Here is a 17,301-nt window from a genome sequence, read left to right on the forward strand (position 1 = left end):
GTGCAGCCCCTGAAAACTGTGCCATTCCTGAAAGCATTCCCTTGGCCCCACCTCCTCAAGTGCCCCCTGCTAAGGCTTATTATTCAACAACAGTGATAAAGTAGGGCTGAATGGATTTTAGATTACAGTGTGTGCTGAGGGCACACACTGAGAGGAGTCAGTTCCGATATGGTCGACACATAAGTAGGGTCCCTTTTTCCAGACACTTCCATTCTTCTTCACTGTCTTTCAGATTCCTCAACACTTTTGGAGAAGAGTCAGTGCAGCTTCCTGCTCCATCACAACCTCAAATAGTTGGCTTCTTTGTGTTAGAAAATTCTACCTACAAGATCATTTCTGCCTTTCCTGCCTCCTTTGGCACTCTGCAGGTTCCCTTCCAGTGGTTCTGATACTGTGATTCAGTTGCGTATATGGCTGTCTTCCCCCAGGGCTGTGAGGACCAGCAGCATCTTTGGATCTTTTTATCCCCACTACCCAGTACAGTATCTGGCACATTACACTCCACAGTACTCCTGAGACTTTGGCCCATAGTATAAATACATATACAAATGGGTATAAATACATGATTGACGTTGGGCAGACGCAATTTCTATTCCCAGCTTCACCACTTGCTAAGTAGATGACCTTGGACAAGTAATTATACTTCTCTGGGAATCAGTTTCTTCATCAGTGAAATGGGTATAATGATAGCACCCGCCTCAGAGGGTTGTTGGTAAATTTAAATGAGATAATGTTTTAAATCGTAGGTTCTCAAACTTTAACACGTGTCGGAATCACCTGGAAAGCTTGTTAAAACACAATCTTCTGGGTTGGTGGTTGCCAGAGGCAGAGGGTGCAGGTGGCAGAAATGGGTGAAAGGGGGTGAAAAGGTACAAACTTCCAGTTAAAGATAAATAAGCCCTGGGGATGTAATGTACAGCATGGTGACTATAGTTAACAATACTATATTGTGTGTTTGAAAGTTGCTAAGATAATCGATCTTAAAAGTTCTCATAACAATAAAAAAAATTGTAACTGTGAAGTGATAGATGTGTTAACTAAACTTATTGTGGTAATCATTTTGCAAATATATATCCAATCATTATGTTATATACCTTAACCTCATGCAATGTTATATGTCAATTATATCTCAATAAAACTGGCAACCAATGTATATTAAAAGAGTCTTTGAAAACCTCTATTTTAAATCATGAAGCATAGTGCCTGGCCCAGTAAGTCTATGTGATTAGAAATAGCCAACTACTGTTATGTGATTTTCATGGCACCATTAATGGAGTTAGTGGTGACCCAGAGGAAAGCAGGGTCAGCATTGTGAGGGTCATAAAGGAGATGACATGCCCAGAAACCAGGTCTCTCCCCTTCCTGTGGGATGATCACTCTTAGCAACAAATCAGCTACTGATAAAAGGGCAGGTTTGGTGAATCCGTGGACCTGTTTCTATGATGCATAATGGAAACTGCAAATGTAGATAGCTCTGGTGCAGAGAACTGGTTATCATGCATTCATGCCTTTTCTTATCTGTCAGGCATGGCAAAAATTAGATGTTTGATTACCAACCGTTGACAAGGGATAGGGAAACAATCTGGAAAACACTTAGCGAGCATAAAATTGGAGTACAATTTGGCAATAGCTCTCAAAAAATAAGAACTCAGATATTCTTATCTATCCTTTCCACTGCTAAGAATTTCTTATAAAGATGTTTATATAAGAATGTCAGGAAATATGTCTGAGGATGTTCACTGAAGCCTTACTAATAATATACATGTGAATAGATTTCCAAGATATGTTGAGTGAAAAAAAGCAATGTACAGCACAGTGTATATAATAGTAACACTTTTGTGTAAGTTAAAAAAAGTTACACATAGGAAAATATACAGAAGGAAAAATATACAAATATACAAAAAATATATACAAAAGGAAAATAGCGTGTACTATATGCATAATTTTTTCTCTGGATGGATGTGCTAGAATCTGTTGACAGTGGTTACCTTTAAATAGAGAAACTGGGTGGGGGAAGTTGGGATGGGAAGGTAAACTTTTACTTTTCATTGTGTTCCTTTTTTCTTATAAATGTATATTATTTTAGTTAGTCAATAGGGATAGTCTAGGCAGGGGGATTTATTGGATTTTAAAAGCCTAATAAATGCTATATATTACAGTAAAATTATAATATTCTCATAGATTTTTGTTTTACTTTCCAAAATACTGGAATATATGCATTAATAAGAGCATCCACAGTTCCATGAAATGCTATTTGAATTTATACCAAGCCTAAAAAGTCACTGTCGGCCTAATGTCTTTCCATTTATTTGAACAATGTCACCATTTCCTGCTTGCTTGAAATTTGCTAAAATACCCTATTTCTTTCTTTATAATTTGATCAGCATGTTTCTCTTTCTTTCTTTGTTTCCTCATCCCATTCCCCCCGAAGAACTGAATCTCTGGCTTCATCCAGTCAGAATTTCAGAAGCACCTGCCCTTGGTGTTCTGGCCTCAGGTTTAACTGTAATGGATTCACAATGTCATGCAATGCTCTTTTTACTCATCTCAAGACAAAACCCTAGAATGCCCCTTTTTCTCCTCAACTTGAAATTCTAGTCTGTGCTTCCCTAATATGTGGGTTTGACCGTGTTAATTCTCTGTTTCCTGGGCTTCCCGCCAGACTCACTGGCAGGCTCCTCTGTGCTCGAGACCCAGCACCCGAGTGAGTGCGCAAGACTCTCTCAGGGAATCTCTTATAGCAGCTTCCCCTGTCTGTCAGGCACTAATTGCTCCTCCCTCTGGCTTTGTCTTGCTCCTCTGGTGTCCTGAGAGCCCAGATCACTTACTACATTCCCTCCGTTGCAATTCTTCAATCCAGGCCAAGGCTCATCAATTCCACCCTAGCTTTTAGTATTTAAAAACAACAATCACAGCTAGGATGGGAGAAGTCAACTGTTTCATCTCTTATTTGCCTTTGACGATCTCTTATGAGCTATTCATAGAGGATTTGGGAAAATGTCATCCTTTAAGGGAAAAGAAAATTTCCTTGGAACCCTACAGGAGCCCAGATAACATTAAAAACAAAAGTTAAGCTTGGAAGATTTGTTTGAGGGTGCTCTGTTTCGACAGGCCTACTGCCTGTAAGGATTCAATCAGTTTCTACAGCTATTTGGGACACTGAGCGGATTTAAGGCTCTTTCACAGCTGTTTAGCTGGAACAAAAGATGCAGGAGGTGCAGGGACTATGAGACAGATGTCGTCAGGAGGACGTGAGGGAGAAAGGGCTGCGTTTGTGTCCTTGGGAGGAGCCTGACCTTTGTGCTTCTCTGCTTCCAATGCGTTTCTGCCCAGAACTCAGAATTCAGGAGCCTTGTGCGGCCCAGAAATCAGAGGTTTTGTGCTTGGTGCCCTGCTCCTTGTTTAAATGTGCTCTATTCCAGGATAAATGGATGCCCTGTTCTGAGCTTTCCTTCCCTGGAAAGACTGAAGACAAGTGCTTGCCAAGATAATATATAAAGTTCTCTCTCAAGTAAGAAATATGGTCTGAACTCAGCAGATGTCCAAACATTTTGAGGTGGAGGAAAGTACAAAAAAAATGTTGTTAGATTACTCAGTCTTATGAATGTTTTTGAAATTCTGAAGAATATATGCATATGTGTGTATGTTAAGTGCGTGTGTCTCCTCACATATGCACGTATGAGGTAATGAACAGTTACTACAAGAGCGTTAAACTAATTAAACTAGGAGGCCAGTAGACTGAGGTGGCTCTCATGCCTCGGTGGCCGGTGTTAAGCAAACCAAAATCAAAGCCTGTAAATGTCTCAAGGATCTGAAATCAAAACCTAAGGCCAACCAATCACAAGCGCCGACTAGGCTTTTAGCCCTGGCCACTGAATAATCTCCTTGCTTTGCTTCCGCCTTTTTTCTGCCAAAGTTTCTCCCCAGCTCTTGTCAGTGGAGCGCTCTTAAACACTTCCGGTTTAGCACTGCCTGATTCAAATCAACTTTTGCTCAAATAACCTCTTCAGATTTTTAATATGCCTCAGTCTATCATTTAACAAGAGGTCGGCGCTGCCAAGAGTGATTAGCAATTTCATCAAAGCTCTAATTCTCCTTCCCTCTGTTCATTTGTGCCTGCTAGATATGTACTGGGGACTCTATTGTGACATCTAAGACTAACGTTCAAGCATACGTTTGAGAAATCAGTCACTTTTGACTTTTTCATGATCCTCAAAGAAACTAATTTAGGCAAAACACTTAAAATATAGAATTGGGGGGAAAGATTTGCAAGATATGAAGGGTAAACCTAAAGTTTTCTGATTGAAAGCTCTTTCTGTTGATGATACTTCCAAAATGTTTAAGTGTACTGACTGATAGAGGCTCTTGCGGGGCCTTCGAGCCACCACTCTGTAGACTGCTAGCGGCGGTGAAGGCACTGGTTGCGGGGGGAGGGTGGTGGTTGATCTGAATTTGTTCTGCCTCCACGCAACTTTGATAAGCTGCTTTTTTGAACAAATGTTTACTATTTATCTCTTCTCTGAATAGTTTAGTAACTACTTGTAGTTTTATTGTCCATAGAGCAAGTGGTGTGAATTACACCGGAGAAGCAGGGAATGGTAGTCGAATTCCTGGACTTGCTGTTTGGTGCTCCCTACAGGAGACGATGGAGAGTGTGGGGCCTTTTCTGTGACATCAGTGCCAGCCGTCATCCTGATTTATGATTTAAAAAATATGCTGTCTTTGAATCACCTTCATTAGGGCATACTCTTTGAGGTGGTTTTTCCCTAATGATGATGAATTCTTCGTGCTGATCCAGCACTCTTTCTGAGTCCTTTTGTGTGCTCAAGAACTTTCATTTGCAAGACAAATGGCCAGTTCAGGGGCCGTCTGTACAGAAATGAGAGAAGGAAACTGAGCCATGGAAATACTGTGAGAGTATTTTTTAAACCTAAGCTGAGTTATGCAGTTTTTGGTTTGTTGTTGTTGTTGTTAATATGTGGGGGGAAAGTATAAAACTTCTTAAGAAAGGAAGTATAAAATTAATCACAATTAGTTTTGCTTTTAATTAATTACTCTATTGTAAAGGATACAATTATATGAAATCGAGAGTGGCCCAGAAAATTTAAGACATATCTCTTTGAATTCTGACTTCTTTCTGTCCCCCAACTCTGTATTTCAGCTCCATCTGGATGACCTTCAGGCATCTCAAATTCAGCATGTCTGAAAGTAAATTCCTTGCCCTCTTTCTCAGACCTCCACTTGTACTTGTCCTCTTGGTCTCTGAGGTACTTCTCAAGCTCAAGTCATCCTGGTCTCCCCCGTCTCATCCCTCACAGCAAGTCAGCCATGGTGTCTATCTACTCGCCCTGTCAAATGACTCCTTGCTCCTCCCTCCACTCCACTGCTCTGCCTTGATTCAAGCCTTCATCATTTCTTCCAAACAAATCCTACTTGGATATGCCTCCTCTGGCCTACAATATAAAGTTCACAATCTGGCTCAGCATACACGGTCCTTCCTGATTCATTCTCACCCAGCCTTAGCCCCATCCCCTCCAGCACCTTTCACACAAAGTCCTTTCACAGCTCCATGCTAGCCTTTGAATGGGCTGCCCCTGCCTTCTCTGCTGAACAAGCATTGATTCATCATTTAAGACCTGGTAAGGGCAAGGACTATGTTTTATATGTATATATTTATTTATTCATTCATTCATCCATCCATAGCAATCAGTCAAGTGCCTGGTAACTAGTACAATCTCAGATGTTTGCTGAATGAACGAATGAATGAATGAATTGAACTTACGCCCAGGGATATGGTTATAGCATGTTCTAAATACCTGAGGCACTTAGCCTCAACAGGGAGTATCTTCAATAGTACATAGCTTGAGTAGATATTGGAGGATATGTTTTTACCCTTGAACCTGTGCAGTATTTGCCCATTGTGTCTTCTAAGAGCTTTCTCTTCTGTACTCCTCCATGTGCTTTACTGGTCTCTCTTACCTTACACCCACTCCACGCACCCATGTATGAACACATAATTTTCTCGTTAGTGTATCCCCTTTATTAACAGCCTTCCCTGATTGATGGCAGAATTTTGACTATCACCACCCAAATACTCAGCTTCAACACTTGCTGTCCCTTCCACTCAGGCCTGGTGTCAGAACATCAGAGTTCTTACTCTTCTAAATGATGCCAATCAAAGAGCACTACTATAAAAAGCAATGGGGCCCGTTCCTCTTTAACAGTCCCATGATCACCACCCCTGCCAGATAATCTGATCTGACAGTGGATTCCACTACTGCATTTTGGGCTGACTGCCAGGACAAAAGGCAGCTTGAAGTCCCCAGTGACCCAGCCTGCATGCAGACAAAACAACAGGAAGCCCAGGCAGTGGGGCTGAACCAGTCCTCCTCCACCAGCCCTGCTGCAGCGCCGCGGAGCAGAGCCCGGGGCTGGTAGTCAGGGGAAAGTTGGCCCTTAGAGCAGCTCAGCATGGCTAGTCTGGCAGTGTTGCTTCCTCCAGGTGAGGTCGGGGAGGGAAGGAGAGTGGGAGCTAAGCTGATGGCAAATCCTGTTAAAATTGAGTGCAATCATGTCGTCATGTGACATGATGATAAGGTTTGATAAATACAGAGAGTTGGAGTTGGGATTCTCTTAAGGTGGAAAACAGTAAACATAAAAGCCCCTGTGAAAATTATCCATAGATTGGGAAGTAGTTGCTTATTAGCATCGTAAGGTGTTTACACTGTTCTAAGTGAACGGAATCTGCTTTCTTATGCTCCATCATGCACTTGTTTATTTTGTAGGCTAATTTTTTAAATTGTGGCACCAGGTGTTGTTCTTCTGTGGGGATTATTCTATTACTCTTTGACATTCTTTGGACGCCTGGAAGATTTGAAAGAGCTTTGATGTCCTTTTTTATAATAGAGCCTTGGGAATCACTTAATTTTAACTATGCCTTCTTAACTAAATATTTAGAAGTTCAGGTTTAATCGTATGTTAATTCAGTGCTATAATTTCCTTAATCCCATGTTTACTGGATCAATAACTGTTTAAGCAAGATTGAATCTGCAGTTGGTGGCCCCACTCCTAACATCCCATCCTTTCTCTATATAGCTTTGTTCACAACCCCTCAATATTATCATTCCAATAGCACCATGCCTGGAAGCCACAGAAGTGCTAAATGAAGTCAAAGTGATAGAGTTAGAACTTCAAGGGGTTTGGGCACCAGAGGAAGGGGAGACTTGTGAAAGGGAAAATGGAGTAACAGAGAATGGTATGTGGTCGTGATGAACTATGGAGGGCACCAAATGGTGTTGAAATAAGATCTGCATGCCAGTGCTCCTGGTTGGGTGAGCCTTGGTCTGTCTTGAAGTGGAAGCAATGGCTCCTGTTCTCTGACAGAAGGCTGGAGGGCTGGCTGCAGTGGGTGCTACAGTGGGAGAAAAAGGAACCAAGGAGTAAAAATGTCCCTTGAGATGAGGGGCAATATAACACAACCACTTATTGCCCCAACTTGGAACTTGGACACAGTAATGTCTTCAGAGGGCTACAGTTGAGTCCTTGAGGTGGAAAACAAAAGAGAAAAAGATATACGTTTGGCTCTTCCTCATGAAGCCTTTCCACCCTGGCTTCACTTCTAAGCCCCCAGCCCAGGCATTACTTTATCTATATATCTATATCTGTATGCCTACACCAGTGCCTATGTATCTATAGACCTAGGTATATAGATACACTAAGTCACATTTTTAAACAAGAGCTGAAGAATGCTTGGAAGCAGATGCCCATGAACTTTCCCTAGTCATATTTAGAATTTGTTTTAACCTAAAGTTATGAAGACAGACTTGAAGGGAGACATCCCCAACCTTGCTAAAATGTAAGTACAAAAAGGCACAAATTGGATGGATATTGATGATGTTATTTCTACTGTGACATCATCCATAGACTCCTAGTGTCTTTGCTTTGCTTCCCTATAGTGATCACAACATAAATTACTTGTCTTGTTTGACTTCCTTGTTCACCAAAGTTGAGCAGATTGTGGCCGTTTTCAACGCTTCTACCAGACAAAAAGCTTGGGACCATTTCTCGAAAGCTCAGCGCAAGAACATAGACATTTGGCGAAAGCATTCTGAGGTTGGTGATTTTATTATTACTTTTTAACCACCACACATCTGGATTGGCAGAGCACAGTGTGGCTGCAGCCGTTATGGTTTTTGTTACAGTGGGCAGTCATCCTGCCATTGTCCTGTCTGATTGTCAGCTCCAAATCCAGCTCAGATTTGTTCCTTATCCGGAAAAGCACCTGACTTAATGCTTAAGGATGGAGTGCTTTTCTCCCCTGCAAAGGGGGAAAAGAATCTCTCCCATTCACAGTAAAGAGCTCAAAAGTAAACCAAGGCACTTTGTCTATTTTGAAGAAAAGTGTTACATAAAATAGAAAACTAGCTTTTAAATAAATATGGGGTTTTTTCAGTGTTCGGTGCTGATGAAGGTTTGCTCTTTGGGCTAGAAATGGCAAGTATGCCTTTCATCCATGTGTTCTCATCATAAGTGGTGTCTTGGTCCCCAGTGCTCACCGGTGGGTTCTATCACACGTCTCCCCAGAGCAAATTTCCTCCGGGAAGTGAATGTGCAGGCTAGCCAAGTGCACCCTTCTGCATCAATGCATGTGTGAAGTGTGAGTATCTACCCCAAGGAAAGAGTCCAGAACTTGACCTTTCTGGCCACCTAGGCCCAGAACGTGTCATTAGTCATTGGTCGTCCAGCCGTTATTTTTAACCCACAGTGTAGTGTACGCTTTGAACCTGTAATTTAAAAGTAAGTATACTGTCTTCGTTTGCTTCTTCTTTTTTTTTTTTTTTGTAATGAGAGAATGTTTTCATTTGGATGCCTCTCCATCTCTAGCATGTTAATATTAAAGTTCTGTAAATGATATTCCCCTTTCAAAATCCCAAACTTATAGAAGGTAAGGTTTATTTATTTAATGATTTTGGCTCACACTTGTAAAATAAGTGTTTTATGTGGAGTCTGAGGAACCACAAAGTACTGTGATATCAATCATTTGGGTAGCATTTTAAGTGCCCATTAACTAATGCTAAATTACAGTTGAATACCAATGGCCCTAGATGTAACATCCACATGAATACCAAATGAATTCTTTATTATCACTGTTATTATGGAGAATACTGAATGACTTGACAATAATGTGACACTTAAAATGCTAGTGCAATTTATTGTTAAGAAGACATATTTTATTTTGTTCACAAATGCCTAAGAAGGTGGTTGGTGACGGTTGCAGTTCTGTTCCTCTGTTCAGGGTTATGAATAAGGAGGAGGTGGGATTTCTCTTTAATTTTTCAGAGGCCAGAAAAACGAAGGGTATTTACCTCATGCTCTCCCAGGCCCTGAATTGAGAGCCAAGTCAAGGTTGATTGTCAGAAGGAAAGAGTCCTCGATTATGGTGAAATATACAAATTGGAATCCATAAACTATGATTCAGATTTGGGGATGACCTATCTATGAATTGTTTATATTTCGTTTTCCTTCATGTAAAAACCAAACATGATTAAAAGAAATGTTGAGAAAGGCAGTGGCTTGAGGCTGAATAAACCTGGGCAGAAAAAGGCTGGCATTAGTATGTGAGTGTCAGCAAGTATCAGTTATTGATCTCCGTCATTCTTCAGTGCATGTCTGATCCCCTTCTCCAAGCCCTGCCTCCCCGGACTGGGGCTGTCCCCCTCTCTCTTGCTGAGCAGAACACACAAAGGCTTCCAGCTTTGTTCCAAGGAAGCCTGCTTGCTTTGCTGTGCCCGTACAGGGAGGTAGAAATGGATGCAGTCCTGAAAGGTGCTCCTGTGAAGGGTCTTTGTGCCTCCCTGCGATTCCCACCACCTCTTTTAATAAACTAGGAAATAGAATTCTAAATTACCTTTGATTTTCTCTCCTCCGTGTTGCTTAATTGATTAAATACCAGTTGGTAATTTAACATTGTGGATGATTTCTCAGTTGCATATAAGCTTGATAATTGGTTTGATTTTTCCACGTTCCCATGTACAGCATCTGTTAATTATCTGCAACACCTTTACAGATTTATTAGAGTGTACTAGTGATTTACCGCTGAACCAGAGGCACCCTGTGGAAACACCCTCAGCTTTTTTTTTATTCCCCTCCAATTTTTTCCTTTCCGACACCCTTCCTCACAAGAACAGCTACAGTATGACAGTTTGCCATTAATTGTGGGGACTATACAACAGGCTCTTTCGGCCTCATTTATTCTTTCCACCTGACTTTTCCTCATTTCAAGTATTTTCAAGCCACCTCTTTGGGAACTGGGCTCTTTGTCAGTAGAAAAATTAGCTGTCTGCAACCTAAAAACTGCCCCACTAATCACCTATGACACCCGCCTCCATACCTGATGGTGTTGTTTCAAGTGGAATTGGCACCTCTTTCTACTGGGTGGAAGGGTCAAGTACGGAGGCATTGCCCGTCATCCTGTGGCCTCTCAGGACTGCCCTGTGATGGGCGTGCCTGTCCCACGGACCTTGCCTCTCTGTCTCTCCGTTTCCCTGTCCTTGCAATAGTGATTCCCAGGGTTCAGAGTTGACCGTGCAAATACTGTTAGCAATAATCAATAATTTCCATTCCATCATGCTACAGTTAAAATCTGTGAGCTAAGGAGAGAAGAGAATTGAGAGAACCTATAACACAGGATAATATGTGCACATCCATCAGCTGAGCACTAGAACTATGTTTAAAGTTATGCCATTAATACATTAGGTGTTATAACTTAGTGTTATTGTTACTCATAGGTTTATTTATTATAAAGTGAAATTAAGTATTCAGCTTTTATTTAGAGACTTCAGTGTAAATGGGGGGAAAAAACTGCAGCTCTTTCCCCATTTTTTTTTTGGAGGATAGTACATGTAAAAGAACAGAATGGATAAGGATTCACAAATATATACAGCTTGATAAAAATAATAACATAATTATTTAATATAAACAACTACAGTGTCCTGAATTTTAGGCATGGTAGTAAAAAACTTATTGTGTAATTCTTTCCTTTTTACAATGAGTTTTTTTACATACACTCTCGTATTCAACAGCCTTGTATTACTACTCTTTCTCATTTATGTGTGAGTAGACAAAGGCTCAAAGAAATTAAATGCCTTGACTGTAGTCACCCCTCTAGTAAGTGGAGAAAGTAAGATATTACCCTAAGATCTTAAACTGACGCTAAAATAATCATCACAACAAAAACAATAAACCCTAATGATAATGTGAAACACCAAAAGAGAAGGCATCTGTTTTTATTTTGTCCTCTACCATCTTTTGAATTTCCATTTGGATATCTGAATGGTGTGTGTGTGTGGGGGGGGGGTGTGTGTGTGGGTGTGTGTGTGTGAGTGATCACACATAGGCACATACTCACATGCAGGGACACTTTTGGATGAAGAATAGTAGGGGTCAACATTATCAGTTTAGCAATCCAAGTGTCCAGGATGATGCTTGAGTATCCTACATGCATTAACTTACTTTATCCTCAAAGCTGTTATTATCACAGTATTCCCGTAAGTAAATCGAGGCTAAGAGAGATGAAGAAACATTCCTGAAGTTACAGAGTGGGTCAGTGGTAGATCAGACCTTTTACAAATGTCATTGCTCATGTTTCTGATCATTAGCTGTGAGTCCCTCCTGCATGCCAGTCATGGTAATAGGTATTTCTATGTAACCCTCACAGCAGCCCTACTAGGTGGATACTGTTATCCCCTTTTTTACAAATGGGGAAATTGAGACTTGAGAGATGAAATAATTTGCTGAAGAGCCCGTGACTAATCATAACACACCAAAAAGCCACGGGGAAAAGGTGTGTGACGTGTGTCCGTGACTCTGATGTTCATGTTTCCTCTACTTTCAGGAGCTCCGGAATGCTCAAAGTGAACAGCTCATGGGCATCCGCCGAGAAGAAGAAATGGAAATGTCAGATGATGAGAATTGTGACAGCCCTACTAAAAAACTGAGAGTCGATGAATCAGGTAATGCTGTAACTGCCATGTACCCGCGAGGTATCGTAATGATCTTCCTAATCTTAGGTGGGGTATACGTATCAGGAGATGGTCACATAACTCATTTTTATGTGAGTTATACTAAACTTTCATCTTTGAGTGACTCTGCTTTTATTAATAGAATTTTAAACTCCTTCTTAGGAACATGGTGATTTAAATTGCTCCAGTTGTTTCTCTAGACGTAGGTCTGGGGCCGTTATACTTTTTTTTCAGGGATATTTGCCTGTTACCATAAAAATCCTTTTCCAGAGTATGGCAGCCACCACTGATGCTGAAATAGAGATAAAATTTGGTTTCATACTTCTTACATGGGAATTGTTTAATCCCTAAAGAAGCTTTTTAGCCTCTGAGCCAAAGTGCTGGAGAAATAGACTTTTTTCCAATAAAGCTTACCCAACCTGTAATCAAAGAGTGGCCCATTTCGTGCCAAGAAAGGGGCATCACTCCTTGAGTTGTAAAATGGAGAGAAGCATAAAGAGAACCTTGCTTACTCTGCTCTCCCTAATCCAAGATGCAGATTTAAAACTCTCTCCAGGAGTTACATGGAAATTCCTTGGTGTTGTAAAAGCAGGCAAAGAAAGTGCTCACTCAAACCTAGGAGACACCAAGGGAGACTGCTTGTCCAAGGGGAAGAGAGTTGTCTAAAGGGCCTAGGAAAAACCACAATTGCACCATGGCCCAAAAAGAAAATTAGAGGAATGGCATAGATTTGATCTGTCTCTTCTTATGTATCAGTGAATAAAACACTCGCCTGTCTCAGGCTTTTTAACAAAGGTTCAGGTGACCAGGAACAGAGGATCTTTGCTAATTCATTGGTAGAAGCCAAAATCAAAATTCCAAAATGGTCAGGTCATCAAGATTGCAAAGTGGTCAGAATGCTCTGTTTCGCTGGGGCTGTAGAAGAGAATGCCAGAGGTGTAATGATGATCGCAAGCAAAAGCTCCTGCATCCAGGATATACAGAAGGGAGTTTAATTTCCTTAGAGCAGTGGTTCTTAAAAGTGTGGTTCCCAGTCTGGCAACATCAGCATCACCTAGGAACTTATAAGAAATGTAAATTTTCAGACCCTACTCAAGAGCTAGGGATCAGAATCTCTAGGGGAGGCAGCGGTGGAAAGTGAGATCCAGCAATCTGATTTCAGCCCTCCAGGCAATTCTGATGCATGCTAAAGTTCGAGAACCACTGCCTTAGAAACTTTCCTTTTCATCCTCAAATTCCGTTCATTTAAATTTTTTAGAAGCTTAGCATAAAAGAAGGCATCATGCCACTGTTTTTTGAAGCCGTATATCCTTTGTCTGAAAAATGAACCTAGTATTTATGTGTCAATGTATGTCTCTTATTAAGCTGATAGATTTCTCAGGACCACTTGATTATTGGGTTTAGATTTGCTTCCTTGAGGAAACGCCTTCCTTCCAGCATTTCTATTCTGCATACTTTCACAGGTCAAAAGAAAACAGTTTTAGTATGATTTTCTTAAATTCAGTGAGATCTTACCATAAATAAATAAATACAACTTTTTCTCAAAAAGCTTCCATCGTTTTTGAAGTTTCTAGATGAGGGACAAGTTTACATGAAACTTGGATCCTTAATATCCTTATAAGGTAGGTGTGTAAGAAAAGAATTGAGTCAATCAGAAATTCTGATTGGAACCTGTGGCTTTTATTATTTTTTGGGTAACATTTCTTTCTAAACAACCCATCAATTTCCCAAGTAAGAAATGTGTATAATTTCATAGCATGCTTGGGACGGGACAAGAATTATGACTCGAAACAGTAGGCTCACAGAGGAGATTTTACAGACACAGCAGCAAGATTATACCTGCTGGATCAGTGCCTGATCTCTGCTGCGGAAGAAACCAGAGAAGCCAAGGACCTCTCCCCTCGGCGGGGACCACAAGGGCCTCTCTGGAAGTTTGACTAAGAGCCCACTTCCCAGACCTCTCTTGGTTTTTCCCCAGGCATCTGAGAAGAGCCTGAAGCAGGACCTGAACTTTTAGAAACTTCCGCCAGGCTTGTTACTTGGTCAGCAGAATTAATGAACACAACACAGGGCATACTCTATGCCAAGAGCTGAAGGAAGAGATGAAAGAACTGGAGTTCAAATGCCAGGCCCCGAGGAGTTCAAAGTCTTTTCCATGCTTGTCAAAATGAGATGAGCCAGAGAAGAGGCGTGTGCCTTATGAGGAAAGCCAGGACTGATTAGAGGGAAGGGAAAGCAACTAACCTTTTTTATTCCGCTGGGCCCTGAAGATCCTGCCAAAAGGGAGACCGTTGTTTCTCTTTCGGCCGCGCATATTTGGGGACACAGCCTGACAGCAAGAATTCCCATCTGGTCTTTTGACCAAGCCTCAGAGGGATCCTTGCAAACTGCTGTTTGAAGGAGGGATCCAGCTGCTTGGCCTGAGGGAAACACACCTTTAGGTGACATGTCACTCATTTTAGGTACAGATTTGCATCATCCGTCACCCACAAACAGGCCTCTCAAAATGTAGCACTCTACTTCACTGCTGGGAATTGCCAAATGCCGAAGCAGCGGTAAAAGTCTCCATCCTTGAAAGCATCACTTACCCTTTTCCTTTGTGCTAAAACAGGGAGATTTTGCCTCAGAACTCCTGAGCTGACTCAAGAATTCTTGGAATTTCCAAGGGAGAACATCCTTCACGGAGCCTCCCGCCTGTGGGTGTCCGGCTGCACCTCCCGCAAGATGCTTGACTTTGGTCCACGGGGGTTGGCTGTGTTCTTCATCTCCCTCCTAGAACAAAAACTAACCAGTACAGGTTTATTTCTGAGGGGAAAATGGAGAGACTTGACTTAGTTTGGTTTCTAGAAGAGGCACCGTTTACTATGTGAGGGCTTGTATGATACCCTGGGTTTGATTATTTTTTAAGTCAAAGTTTTCCAATATATCACTGCTTTTCTGGTTATGAAGAGAATTTCGTTGTACTTTGCTTTTTACCACATATAATAATTTACAGTGTGTCTGGCTGGCATGTCCCAGGACTGCTGTAACTACAGGCTAATTCTGGCAGGCAGCTCACTGCTCCTCATCACTTGACTCTTAAAGGGGAAATGGGGTTTGCTGAAGCAAAACCAAGATGCTGAGAAAAATGAAAATGAGTTTTGTTAATAACTTTGAAAATCAAGACAGATGTATCGAAGCATTCTTTCAAGCAGATTGGCATCCTTCTCCAAAGCCTGTGAAGATAATTTTTGATAAAAATTCAAATTTATTGTTGCATAGTCTGTCTCCCCTACTGGAATCAAGCCAGCCTTTAAAAGCCAGATCTGTCCCTTCTCCTCTCTTTCCCTCTCCCTCTGTCCCTCTCCTTTTATCACTCTCCTTCTCCCTCCCTCCAGGTTGGCAGTGGAGGTGGGGCAGGAGTGCACAAGGAAGAAAGAGAGGAAAAGAGGAAGTCTGTCCTAGATCGAAAATCCCCCAGTGGCAGAACCCGATTAGTGTTAGCGTTGTAAGAGTTAAATGAGTCAGTGCGTGTCAAGCCCTTCCCACTGTACTCACAGTGTTGAGGACATAATAAGGACTCAGTAACTGGCAACTCCGTTTCTTAGTCATCCTCCAGCACCTGGCCCTGGGCTTTCACTAAGTAAGTGCTCAATAAAAGTTTGTTGTCTTCAGTTGCATATTCCCTTCTCCTGGTCTTTCTGTTTTGATACCATTGTCCCATAAGTTGATAGGAAGATGGTACTCCTAAGAACATTTGCTCTAATTAAATTTAAATTCCAAGCATTAAGAAGCATGTTTAAACAAAGACTATTCATTGCCCCAAAATTTTCAGAACTTTTATGCATACAGAATTCAGTGCCACGTGCTGAATAGACTGTGGCCCAGGAGTGAAACTCAGCCTCATTCTAATTATCAACAAACGTTTGTCAGCACCTTCTTGCGTTCAAGGCGCTGTGTACCCAAGGGATATGGCGAGGGTTAGATGAAGTCTACCCTGCCCTCAAGGGTATGAGACACTTTATGAAAGGGAGAAATAAACATTTTAAATTAATAAAAATACAGTGCCTGATGCCAAATATGTTCTAAAGCCATTAATTTAAATTCAATAACCAAAATGAACATCACTATCCAGCGTATGTACCTCATCCAATATTTAGTGAGTATACATTGAACACACATCTTGGAAGAGTAAAACGAAAACATCCCTTGCTTCATAGGCAACCCCTAAACCACTCCATAGTGCACAAACAAATGTTCTTGGATTTTAATGACACCTCATTTAAACTCTGAGACCTTTATAGGAGCAAGCACTCTTTTAATCATGAAGAGTGTTTTCTGGGTTGTGAATTTTCCATGGAAACTCACCACAACATAGGTACAGATTTTTTTCTTTTAATTTCAGTAAGTCAAACAAGGATTTCCCAAATCTTTTAGCCAACCAAGTCAAATGAGGGACTCGTAATTAGGTTCCATTGGAATTAGCGCTATTCAGTCTGTCTGAATAGGTTTATATGTTGCTGGAAGCTTTAGGTTAGAAAAAGTTACTAAGAAGGTTCTCTCTGGCTATCTGCTTGATCTCTTTGAACACCCAGACTGCCATCGTCTGTCTGTCTGTGTAAACTGATTTAGTTTATTTCCTGCATGAGAGTGTTTTTGAAAGATATAAAGGATGCCCAACAGGGAGGTTACAGTCAGGCACAAGCCTGAGAAGAGGCTCGGCGCTGCCCCCAGCACCAGCCTGGGCGCAGAAGGAAGGGGCTGTTGAGTGCCAGACCAGGGTTGTGCAGCCGACTGATGGGGCCAACTGAAGGGGGCCGCGTACCTCGAAGCTTCTGGAAACGTCCTTTTAGGAAACATTGAATGTGATCTAAGCAGGTTTGCTCTGGAGTGGCTCACAACTCTGCAGAGGACAAGAGCATTCAGACATGGAAAGGGAGGTGGCGTAGTCCAAGGCCACATGCCGGGGGCTGAGCTCCCTGCACCGGCAGACCCCAAAGGCAGGAGCGTCAGCAGTGAGAGGAAATTTGGAAGGATAAGCTGTTGGTAGACTTCTGTTTTCACATGTTTCCGTTTCACCTGAAGGAGAAACAGAGCAGGGTGGACATCCATCAGCAACCACCGGATTAAAAACAAGCGTTTTATTTTCAACCACAACAAAATGTCTTCTGGGAACCCAAGTGCCACACAAAGAAATGTGATTAATTAAAACTAATGTGGCTCCAAGATGATGAAATAAATCCTCTGAGGTGGGCTGAGTAGCCTGCTTCATTCCTAAACTCTTGAAATAGAGCTTCATTTA

At 41.6% G+C, this 17,301-nt stretch overlaps 1 protein-coding gene across 34 annotated transcripts in view; it reads left to right on the forward strand.

The window, feature by feature from the left end:
- ENOX1 (ecto-NOX disulfide-thiol exchanger 1) overlaps positions 1 to 17,301 on the forward strand; it is a 536,733-nt gene that overhangs the window by 415,784 nt on the left and 103,648 nt on the right. For all 34 annotated transcript variants that reach the window (XM_070239807.1, XM_023621638.2, XM_023621635.2 and 31 more), the window contains 2 exons: positions 8,006 to 8,112; positions 11,894 to 12,011. In XM_070239807.1, the coding sequence (XP_070095908.1) occupies positions 8,006 to 8,112; positions 11,894 to 12,011 (225 nt within the window). The remainder of the gene's footprint in view (positions 1 to 8,005; positions 8,113 to 11,893; positions 12,012 to 17,301) is intronic.

Source organism: Equus caballus, chromosome 17 (genome assembly GCF_041296265.1).
Source record: "Equus caballus isolate H_3958 breed thoroughbred chromosome 17, TB-T2T, whole genome shotgun sequence".
Lineage (NCBI taxonomy): Eukaryota > Metazoa > Chordata > Mammalia > Perissodactyla > Equidae > Equus > Equus caballus.